The sequence below is a fragment of the Pongo pygmaeus genome, chromosome 2 (genome assembly GCF_028885625.2).
Source record: "Pongo pygmaeus isolate AG05252 chromosome 2, NHGRI_mPonPyg2-v2.0_pri, whole genome shotgun sequence".
NCBI lineage: Eukaryota > Metazoa > Chordata > Mammalia > Primates > Hominidae > Pongo > Pongo pygmaeus.
In genome coordinates this window covers 188,764,059-188,776,245 of record NC_085930.1, presented here as the reverse complement: position 1 = coordinate 188,776,245, position 12,187 = coordinate 188,764,059, and the positions used below count along the sequence as shown (strand labels likewise).

The 12,187-nt window shown below is 36.1% G+C and overlaps 2 protein-coding genes across 4 annotated transcripts in view; one reads left to right on the top strand and one right to left on the bottom strand.

The window, feature by feature from the left end:
- Positions 1–3,946, top strand: part of MRPL47 (mitochondrial ribosomal protein L47) — a 17,465-nt gene extending 13,519 nt beyond the window's left edge. Inside the window, exon 7 of one of the 2 annotated variants that reach the window (XM_054479437.2) lies at positions 3,033–3,946. In XM_054479437.2, coding sequence (XP_054335412.1) covers positions 3,033–3,156 — 124 coding nt within the window. In that variant the 3' untranslated portion in view covers positions 3,157–3,946. The remainder of the gene's footprint in view (positions 1–3,032) is intronic. The other variant, XM_054479439.2, reaches the window with a different exon arrangement.
- The window catches only part of ACTL6A (actin like 6A), a 26,635-nt gene continuing 18,078 nt past the window's right edge, over positions 3,631–12,187 (bottom strand). For both annotated transcript variants that reach the window (XM_054479435.2, XM_054479436.2), the window contains exons 9-14: positions 11,446–11,507; positions 11,134–11,248; positions 10,922–11,002; positions 8,784–8,879; positions 5,606–5,692; positions 3,631–4,108 (exon numbers count right to left, since the gene is read on the bottom strand). In XM_054479435.2, coding sequence (XP_054335410.1) covers positions 4,028–4,108; positions 5,606–5,692; positions 8,784–8,879; positions 10,922–11,002; positions 11,134–11,248; positions 11,446–11,507 — 522 coding nt within the window. In that variant the 3' untranslated portion in view covers positions 3,631–4,027. The remainder of the gene's footprint in view (positions 4,109–5,605; positions 5,693–8,783; positions 8,880–10,921; positions 11,003–11,133; positions 11,249–11,445; positions 11,508–12,187) is intronic.

Sequence of the window (12,187 nt, the reverse complement as noted above, 5' to 3'; positions counted from 1 at the left end):
AAGTGACGAAACCCCATCTCTACTAAAAATACAAAAATTAGCCGGCCATGGTAGCCTGTGCCTGTAATCTCAGCTACTTAGGAGGCTGAGGTACGAGAACTGATCGAACCTGGGAGGTGGAAGTTGCAGTGAGCTGAGATTGCACAACTGCACTCCAGCCTGGGCGACAGAGTGAGACTTCATCTCAAAAAACAGAAAAAAAAGAAATAGCCACTGTTAAAATTATAGTATGTATCCTTTCAAAAGTTTTATTGCCTTTCTATTCTTGTATCTATATGTAAATGGAAAAATTTCTACTGTTGTGTTAAAATGAAGGTCCAAATAATTCAGTTGCATACAATGTGAGTTCATGTTATTGCAAGGCTGTTGAAAAGAAATGGGGCTAGGAAGAGAAGTCTGTTGTATTATATCTAAACTCATGTTGTCCTGCAGAATGTTGATCTCCAGATATTTCCTTTAGCACATTTTCCTGCATTAGGTTTATCATTGAACAGGAAGAACATAGGGCTTCTGTTATGATAGAGGAGTGCAGTGTTCCCATGAACCACTCGCTGGTAACTCTACAAACTTAAGATTTTTTTTAAAGAGCTATTTTAAAACACTTGGGCCATATCCAAAAGGAGACAAAGCCAGAGGATATAGTTTAATCCCCAAAACTGCAATTAGAAGGGAAAAGTGTTGCTAGTTTATGGTTTCCTGGGCCAAGGGTGCTACTCAACACCCATTGCTGTGGCTCCAGAGAGAGACAGGGCAGAGGAACCGAAGGGCTCCTGGCTAAAATTGCTAGAAATCAGAATTCAAGGCTGGGAAGGCATCTGGAAAATTAAAGGGGAAATCGTAGCAGCACGATAGCAGCACAAGAACCACAGCTTTTAACAACTCTTGAATAATACATTCTACTTTTAGCAAGTTCCTCAAAAACCGATTTTCCCTCCCCGATTTTCATACCAAAACAAACTTTTAAAAACAATTTAAATAGGAATGGAATGTATCTTTAAGCTTGGCTTTAAAGTGTTTAGTGTACTTTAGAATCACGTTTAAAATTACTCATATTCCCTACTGAACCAGCTACCTCTCCTCATTTTATCTGTAGTACATCCAGTCTACATTAGCCCTAAACCGTCAGTCGTCTTTTTCATCACCATTGCTATATATTTAATCAGTCCTTGATTTAATTCTTGCTGCAGAATGTCTCCAGGATCTGTCTTTTCTTCTCCCATTGTCTTTGCCCTAGTGCAGTCTGTGTCTTCATCAAATTGAATTACCGAACATCTTCTTGACTCCAGTCCAATCAAGTATTGCTTCCTGGCTAATTTTCCTCAAGACTTTTTTTTTTTTTTTTTTTTTTTTAAATCACATCAGGGCTGTTCAGAAACATACAACAGCTTCTTGTCTACAGGATAAAATCTTAAACTCTTCTCCTCCCAGCATTCCTACAAGTCTTAGCTACCTTACCCTTCATCGAAGTCAGAACTCTTGCCTTGTTTCCTAAGTGTTCCTTGCTTATTTTCCACTGTTGCTTCTTCTGTTGCTACAGCTTTTAAATCTTTGCTATTCACGTTTAAGACCTAGTTGAGATGCTAAGCAACTGAAGAAATCTGACTGCACTTTTTCTCTGAGATTGCTCCAAGCCCAGGGTTGTGCTATTTGATCCTTTTGTCCCTTAGTCATACAGGGTGAAGTTATAAATCACTTTTTTTTTTTTTTTTTTTTTGAGATGGAGTCTTGCTCTGTTGCCAGGCTGGAGTGCAGTGGTGCGATCTCGGCTCACTGCAACCTCCACCTCCCAGGTTCTAGCGATTTTCCTGCCGCAGCCTCCTGAGTAGCTGGGACTACAGGCATATGCCACCACACCTGGCTAATTTTTGTATTCTTAGTAGAGACAGGGTTTCACCATGTTGGCCAGGATGGTCTTAATCTCTTGACATGATCCTCTCACCTCGGCCTCCCAAAGTTGGGATTACAGGCGTGAGCCACTGCACCTGGCCATAACTTTTAAAATAATGTATGAGAATGTATCAATCCAGTATCACTTTTACAGGTTTTATACATATTCGAATGATTTTGTTTTTGAAACTACCTTTTTTAGCCTCACCTTCAGAATGTAGCATCATCATCTTAAGAACAGCAAACCTTTATTCTTTCAGATGGGTCTTTGTTTTTGTAAATGGTCAAAATTTAGTTGGAGCAAAGACTGATGAATAGAATGGGTAATCTCATTTTGACTTTGTTTAGCCTTTATACTTTTTTCCTATATATGTGCATATTTTTTACTTCACCCAGCTGTAATACGTGTTATCTCAGTTTTCTATGACCTCTCCCATAGCACTGGCATATTGTATTTTTTCCCCCCAAAACCTCATTTGTAGTAACTTCAGCAGTACATCTCTTTATTGCTGTATTTTATATAAGCTTATTTCTATTGACCAATATCCTGTAAGATATCAATTCAAATAGAGCTTTGTATGCAAGGATTTTTTTCACTTTCAATTTTTACAACTCCCAAGTTGACCCTACGTGTCAAGTAATTTATGCTGTAATTTATGCAGCAAATGTGTCATGCCCTGGGATACTGATGTGTGGGAACAAACTCATTTAAAGAATAGTAAGTCTAGCCAGAGCCTAAGAATTTATTTTTGGCATCATGAGATATATCCTGAGACTTATGGGAATTCCCTACTTTCTAATAGTACTCACTCTAGCTTATCATTTCCCCTATACACAGAATAACACTCTGCTAAGAGATGATGCTTAGTCATATGAGGATTGAACTTAAGGCCCAATTTGTTACAGGTTCATAAGATCTGGACATTCTTTCTAGTCAGGAAATAGGGATAGTTGGTATAGTGTTTCAAATGCTCTTGACTTGTGTAGGTTTACAGTGATTACTATTCAAGTTTAATAATATATATAACACACCAGAGACTAGCATGTTTGAAGCTTTGATGTAATTGATTTATGCATATTTTGATGGTATTGAATAACAAGGAATTATTTTTGTATAAATTGCTGTTATGCTTTTTTTATTCTAGACTGGAACGTGAGAAACGAGCCCGCATCAAAGCACGGAAGGAAAATTTAGAGAGAAAGAAAGCAAAAATTCTTTTAAAAAAGTTTCCACATCTTGCTGAAGCCCAAAAGTCAAGTCTTGTCTAAGAAGTCTGAACTCTTAAATTTACCATTTTGTTTTTCTTGAATAGTCTGTGTACAAGAGTAAATATGTTAAGTGGTTTATAAAGAAATTCTGTTTTTAGTCAAGTGATTTTACTAATCAATCAGTTGTTCTAAGTGTGAATATGGCATGCTAATTAGCTAATTTGGTAGAAGCTAATTTGCTTCTAAAAATCAGGTATAAAGTTCAGATTAAATTCCCACTTTATAAATTCTGACATTTAAGCAGGCTTTAAATGTCACCTGCTACCTTAGAGTGTGAAGGTGATGGTAACTGCCACAGCAAAGGCAATACTGTAGTTTTTGAATTTAAATAATAGTTTTACCTCTGTTGTTAATAGGGTATGAAGAGGATGTGGGGACTGCTGTTAATAAACAGGGAATATTTTGATTCAAAATAATGAGAAATACATTTAGTCCTTAAAGTAGTAATCACAGTGCACAACAGTCCAAAATATATTTCTGGAATGGCTAATTTTTATTTATTCTATAAGCCTAAGGTAAAAAGCATAGGCAGTAACTTTTACTAGTCAATAAAAAGCAATTCTACCAATCCACTGGTAATTAATACACTAAACAGAGTTGGAAAGCATTTTACTGAAAGCAAAATATTTAGAGAAAATAGACATTTATACAAAATTATAAAATGCTTGTAATAAGAATAAGTGCATTTCAAGGAAAGCACAAACTTATCTTAATTTATAGAGCCAGTTAAAGCTTTAAAAAATTTAAGTGGAAATTGAAATATGCAAAAATGTATAAACATTCTACAAAAGATGGTCATTCTTTTCCTGAGTATACTAAAGCTATGAAACGTAAGGTGACAAAAGGAAGGTAGAAGCTTGGGAACTCTTTCTCAAGGGCATTTTCTTTCTACACACTGCTTCCCTCCTTCTTCATATTCTTGCTTGGAAATCCACATCTGCTGAAAGGTACCCTGTAAAATGGAAAGAAATGTATATAATTATGCCTTACTTCTTACTAGAAATGGCTTTTTTTAAATTTATTTTTTTGAGAGAGGGTCTTGCTCTGTCAGCCAGGCTGGAGTGCAATGGCGTGATCGTAGCTCACAACAACCTCGAACTCCTTGGTTCAAGGGATCCTCCCACCTCAGCCTGGGACTCCAGGGGCATGCCACCTTGCCTAATTTTAATTGTTGTAGAGATGGGGTCTCACACTATGTTGCCCAGGCTGGTCTTATACTCCAGGGCACCTGTGATCCTCCTGCCTCAGCCTCCCAAAGTGCTGGAATTATAGGTGTGAGTCACTGCACCAGCGTTTTTTTTCTTTTAGTATCTTATTTTCGTAACTCCTAAACTTTCAATAATTCATTTAAGAGTCCTGTCCCCCAAAATAGTACTCAATTATTTCTGCCCTCCTCCAGAACCATCCAAACACACTATTTAGCCTTGCCTTTATGGTTAAAAAGAATACTAAGTCCTTCTGTATCTGTTACATTGTACAGGATTTAGAAAATATCTGGCAAGGAAGACTGAGGGTTTAGGTGTGATGGCTTGATGCCAACCTAAGGCAATAACAGAAACTGTCAGAAGGCTTGACTGAATACTTAATGACATTTACTTTTGTTGCTCTGAGGTAAAGGGCATCCTCCCCCTTTATATACAGTATATATGTATATAAACTGTATATATACAGTATATATGTATATAAACTGTATATATACAGTATATATGTATATAAACTATATATACAGTATATATGTATATAAACTATATATACAGTATATATGTATATAAACTATATATACAGTATATATGTATATAAACTATATATACAATATATATGTATATAAACATACATACAGTATATATGTATATAAACATATACAGTATATATGTATATAAACTATACAGTATATATGTATATATAACTATATATACAGTATATATGTATATAAACTGTATATAAAGGGAGAAATGCTCTTAAGTCCAGGATGCAGAAAAGTACAAGGACTTTTTGTCCTTATTCAAGGCAGATGGTAGTCCAAGCAACATCTTACACCCAGCACCATGACTTCACCATTTGATCCAAGACCAATTCCTGACTTCTAGACCTCACTGTAGACCGGGGAATGACCAGAACTTGAGAAGGAATGTTTTAATTTTAAATGCACTCCAGACAAGCCCTGACCAGTGCCAATGGGGGTATTATTAGAAAAGGCATGCATACATTAACATATTTCCACCTCTGTTTGAGAGGGGACATTGAAATTAGGCTGACAAATGTCCACTAATTAGGCAGAGGCATTTTGTTATATCAGAACACATAAAACTGGTTATTCCATTAGGTCCTCCACTCATTTGACAGTTATAAAATGCAAAGATAAATGAAGCACTGGAATAATTTTTTGTATTTTTACTAAATTTAGTATAATTCAGTAAGAAGATTTTTGCAAAGTAGCTCATCTACTAACCAAAGAGGCTAGAATGGAGCCGCCAATCCATGAGCTAAACCTCCGTTCCACTGTTGTATTATTTGCAATCAATTTCAACCGCATACTCTGAAATAGAAGAATATGCATTAGTACAATCAAATCTTGTGACTCAACTTAGGAAATTCTTTTTACTTTTTTTTTTTTTTTTTTTAAATAGAGACAGGGTCTTCCTAGCCATATTGTCTAGGCTGGTCTTCACATTTGCACTCAAGCAATCCGTCCATCTCAGCCTCCCAAAGTGCTGGGATTACATGCATGAGCCACTGCACCCAGCCAGGAAATTCAATTTTGACAGACTTCTTAATGGCTCCCTGTGGTTCAAACACTGATTAAAATACGGTAATTTTGAAATAGCCAGGATAACAAGCATAGGCTAGACTAATGTATAGACTTTTAAAGTACTTTGATTATGGCTTTTAATATGCAATTATATGATGAGAAAATATACAAACTTTAAAAAACTGCATACTAAAGTATAGCATTCACAATTTCTATCCTAAAATAGCAAATCCACACCTAACACTATAAATCTGGTGCTGTGCTAAGTCTTTATTATTTCATTTCATCCAACACCAACCTAATTATCATCCCAATCTGTCTTCCTTTCTGTAGTCCTTCCCAACCTTCTAACTGCTTCCTTTCTAGGCTTTCATGCTATCCTAATCCCTCCTTAGTTCACCCCAACCCTTCCAAATAAAAACGCAACCATCAGATTTCAGGTTAGTTTTTTATTCATACTATTTCCTTCTAAATTAGTGCTTCTGTTCTCTCATTTTCTCTTGATAACATAATTTTATTGCACAGTACTATCCCCTATCTCACTTCCTATATCAAGAGGTTTTTTTCTTTCTCTTACCAAGGAATCTGCCTCTGGGGATAGTTCCCAAGTTGTTGACATCTTCCTATTATTCTATAAATGAACATATTTTTTGAGCTTTTCAAAGTGAAATAAGTATGTGTACAACAAGGGTGGGTAGAGTATGGGATATGGGTGGGTAGAAGGTACTGGGGACAGGGTAAACATGGGTTTTTGTAGGTAAGAAAGATTGATAACTATTAAATAGAATTTTTTTCCTGTTCTTTCATAGATTGTTATCACCTCCTAAAGGACAAGGATAGTTTCTAACTGGCCTTGACCACACCTTGGGCCATCCTTATCTGTATTCATTATTCAGGGATTTTCTATGAAATCTAATCATTAGTATTATAGACCGGTGCAGTGGCTCACGCCGGTAATCCCAGCACTTTGGGAGGCCAAGGCGGGTGGATCACCTGAGGTCAGGAGTTTGAGACCAGCCTGACCAGCATGGAGAAACCCCATCTCTACTAAAAATAAAAAATTAGCCAGGTGTGGTGGAACATGCCTGTAATCCCAGCTACTTGGGAAGCTGAGGTAGGAGAATCGCTTGAACCCAGGAGGCGAGGTTGCAGTGAGCCGATATAGCGCCACTGCACTCCAGCCTAGGGGACAAGAGCAAGACTCCGTCTCAAGTAAATAAATAAATCTCAAATCAATCAATCAATCAATCTAATGATTAGTATTATAATTCAGGTATGCTCTAGATCTCCAAGAATTTAGAAAATACAAGGCAGATGTCAACAGTGTGCCTATATATTTAGATACCACTTTTAATTACAGAAATGTGGTATACGTAAAACATTCTTTTATATGGGAAGCTAAAAGACTATTAAATATACAGATTTATAGATATTGTTAGGGCATATGTAACCACTAATAAGTTTTTTTTAAATGTAATCTTTAGTGCAGAACACCTTACAAAAAAAGCACTTGAAGTTTTGTTTTTTTCCTGAGCCAGAGTCTTGCTTTGTCACCCAGACTGGAGTGCAGTGGCATGAGCTCGGCTCACTGCCACCTCCGCCTCCTGGGTTCAAGCGATTCTCCTGTCTCAGCCTCCCAAGTAGCTGGGATTACAGGCATGTGCCACCGTGTTCGGCTAATTTTTGTAATTTTTTTTTTTGAGATGGAGTCTCGCTCTGTCGCCCAGGCTGGAGTGCAGTGGTGCGATCTCAGCTCACTGCAACCTCTGCCTCCCGGGTTCAAGCAATTCTCCTGCCTCAGCCTCCCGAGTAGCTGGAATTAAGAGGCGCCCGCCACCAGGCCCAGTTAATTTTTGTATTCTTAGTAGAGACGGGGTTTTACCATGTTGGCCAGGCTGGTCTCCTGACCTCGTAATCCATCTGACTCGGCCTCCCAAAGTGCTGGGATTTTAGGCGTGAGCCACCGTGCCCAGCTGATAGAAATTTTAAAGTTAAAAGCTTATAACTGTCATTCTGTTATCGAAGTACTATATAAATTACCTTCTCAAACCGAGTTTTTCTATTCTTTTAAAAGTTATTATAATATACCCACTGATCTTTTTAAAACAAACATATGAGCTCATCAGTCCACTGCTAGATTTTATCCTGTGAAGAAGGAAGTATTTTCCCCTAGAGATTCAGCATAGCTCCACTGACACCTTGAGGCTTCTAGCCTCAAGAACTATAAGACAATCAATTTCTGTTGTTTGAAGCCACCAACATGTACTTTGTTATGGCAGCTCTAGGAAACTAATCCATCTTTCTAGCCATATTGCTTTCCCCACTTATGTAAAGCCTAGAAGCCAACTACTTTGAATTACTGGAACATACCTATCTTCTCTTAGTATTTTTGTAAATGGTTTTATTCCCTCCATCTAGATATCCTTTCATAAATTAGCAATGAGTTGAACTATTCATTCAAACTATAGCTTCTTCATGAGGCTATCCTCTGATACTCCTAGAGTTAAGTAGTGGCTTCTTGGTGTTCCCGACAGCACCTCGTTCATGACATACTGAATTGTTGAGCATGTTACAGTCATCATTTTCTGCATGTCTAACCATCCTAGTAGACTGAGCCCTTGGTGTGCAGGGACTAGTGTCTAGCGGACTATACGTACTTAAATATTAAGTTAATAAATGAGATTCAAATAATTTAAGAGAAACTAATAGATGTCAACTAGGAAAACTTGATTAAAGGATATTAACTTTAGTGATACTATACCAGGCACACACAAAATATCATGTATCTATTGAAAAATGAACGCTTATCTACAAAATTACACCATCAGTGAGGAAATATATGGCTGAAGAATACCATCAAAGAACAAACAGAACTTACCGGAGGAGTTTTCTGAGACAGCTCTCTATTCAACCTGTCAGTAAAACTCTGTATTAGTGTGTTTCCTCCTGCCACTATTACACTGCCATAGAGGCCCTAGGATAAAAATACAAGAAAAATCAATTAGTTCCATATGTTTCCAAAAGTTTTAAATACAACTACAAATATAACCATGTGCTCTACTACAATTTTCCCTTTCATTTTTTGGAAATGTTTTACTATTATATAGACCTAATAGCTTAATCCATCAATTCTCCATCCTGGCTGTACATTCAGCTCATCTAAGGAGCTTTTAAAACACAAATTCCTAGGAGCAATTAAATAAAAATGTCTGGGGATGGGATCCAGGCAAGGTTACTTTTAGAGACGGGGTCTCGTTATATTGCCTACATTGGAATGCAGTGGCTATTCACAGGCACAGTCATAGCGTACCACAGCCTCAAACTCCTGGGTTCAAACAATCCTGCCTCAGGCTCCCAAGTGGCTGGGACTACATGCCACTGTGCCTGGCAGGCATGGTTTTTAACTCCCAAGATTATTTCAATGTGCACAAAGTTTTAAGAACCACTAATTTAAAGGAATCATTCTAAAAATCATAATTTTTTTTGGCAGATAGCTGCCAATATTTAATTAGAAGTACATTTTATAATGACTTTATCTTAGAATGCTCATCTGGAAATATTAATAGCAACCACCAGCCAAAAATTAAAATTACAAATATTCTGAAAAAGAATGCTTATCTGTAAGTTAGGATATTCAAAATTAGACAATATTTTATGATTATGACAGACAATGATAAACTCTGAACATATTCCTTGCCAAAATTATTGCTACCTTTCTCTTTTGCAGAGGTAAGCATCAGAAGCACATGGAAGCTTTTCCAAAAGACATATGCTAAGGCCTTCCCAAATAAAAATAAATTACTACTTATAAGGAGTGTATTTACTTTGAATTTGCATGTATGCATCAGAAAGTTAAATGTCAACCTTGTTTAGTGCATAAGTTCCTATTTTTAAAACATACTTCAAATGTCTAAATCATCTGAATTTTGAAGTAGAAAATGGAATGCAAAAGTATCTCATTAGTTAAAAGGAGAAACTTCACTAAAAACAAAGTTATTACTGTTGCAATAAATATACTTCAATTCAATTACCTTCCCGCAAAGGTGGAATTGTATTTGCACTAAAAAAAATCCCAAACTTATACTACTATTGTCCTAGAAACATCACATGCCTACTAGGTTACCATGTGAAATAAAGGTAAAATAAAGTATGATTTTCATAGCCACTCAAAGCCTTTTTTGAATAACATAGTAGCTATTAGCACTATGCTTTAAGCAAATTAATTTATTCAAAATCTAGGCAGTATGTGGGTGATGAGCTGAATTGGGTTTAAATAAGATAAAGTAAGTCCTCATTTAATGTCATCAATATGACCTTGGAAACTGACTTTCAGCAAAATGACATGTAACAAAACCAATTTTTTTCCTGAAACAATGTCCTTCAAGGACCTACTGTACACCGTTTTAGTTAAAGTTGCAGTCTCCAAGAACCTATCACTGATAATGAGTGAAGTATATAATACGGAGTTAGTATTTAAAACCTGACAAAGCACAAAAAATATGAAGATCATTTAAAATAAACTTCATGTAAAAGTTACTCATATAATTTAAACCATGCCTTCCTGAAAAATAAAAGTAGAAGTTGTGCTATCTGTAAGAAAATCACCAACAATACATATTTTGGTTTGCCACACTTCAGGAAATCTCTAGCACAGCACTGTCTACAATAACTTTCTGTGATGATGCAAATATTCTATATCTGCACTGTCTGATGCAGCAGCCACTAGCCACATTTATAATGAGGCTACTACAACTGAAGAATTGAGTTTTATGTTTTTATTTATTTTAATTTAAATTGCCACATGTGGCAGGTAGCTACAAAACTGGACACCATAGCTCTAGAGTTTCACATTTTTCCTTTTCTAGTACTGCATCTTTTTACATATACTGTTATAAAATGAACTTCAAAGTCAATGACACTGACAACCATTAGGTCACTGTCAACCTAACAATGATTTGGGGGAATTTCAGTCCCCTAAAAGATACCTTTAAACCGTAACAGGAGACTGGCACTTACTGGTCTGATATCAATATCACACATCCCAACACTTGTGGTGACAACATGACTGACTCCTAACATTGTGTTTCCTGATAACCCCTACAACAAAAGAAAACAAGTAGTCACATGGAAGCTCTTCATACAGTAAGGCATATCCAAAACATTTTAGCCACAAAAACTCTTTACCTATATAGGAAAAGCCAGGCTAATTATGAAATAAGCTTTTATACCTTTACATTGGAAGGGTCAAATAATCCTTCTGGAATCTTTAGCCGCTCTGCACCGAAATCACAATTGTAGCCATTGGGGAATTCATAATGAACAGTTGGCATCTGTGCAGCCACTCTGAAAACATATTAAACCGTATTACACAAAAGACAAAAATAATTCTCTTCAAAATTATAAACTACTAGGGAATTATCAACTTGTAAAAAAATGGGAGTGAGAATATTTTCAACATTATTCAATTAAGTACTTTCTATATTTTTTAAACAAATCCTTTTCTCATTTATAAAGTATACTATTTAAATAAGAAAACATACTGTTCATCATAAGTTGAATCTGACACTTGAAGTACCGAAGCTTGAAAATCCTGGATAACACACTATGAGTAAAAGAAAAAAGTAACAAACAAGGTTGAGATTTATCTTTGTAATCTATACTTTTATAACATATTTTAAATACTTTTCAGAATGAAATTGGACCATGTTTCTAGAAGGGTAAATCATTTCAAGAGTATAAATGTACCTAACAAGTATTCTGAGTATCAAGAAACCTAATTCTAAACATTTCCATTAGAAGCTAAATTACACACATTTAAGTTACAACAGTTATGAAACGAGAGATAAACAACTGCAGGTGCAGGAACCCCTGCACCACAGTTCTGCATAACAAAACCAATTTCAGAACACCACTTTCTCCTTAAAAATAAGCTAGATTAGAAGCAAGATTTCATTACCTACATATACACATGTGCATATACATCACATTTTATGCAACTTTTAATGACTGTACATAGTATAAAACAGTTTAATAAAATGCTGTGAACTAACACGACCTCTGGAAAAATCTTGTCTAATATCTAGGAAAAATGACTAATTATCCTAATTTTTCCTCATATATTACATGTACACACAGAAAAAATCTTTAGGTGCAAAAACTGTCAGAGCTGGATGCAATGGCTCATGCCTGTAATCTTAGCACTTTAAGAGGCCGAGACAGGAGGATCACTTGAGGCCAGGAGTTCAAGACCAGCCTGGGCAACATAGCGAGACACTGTCTCTA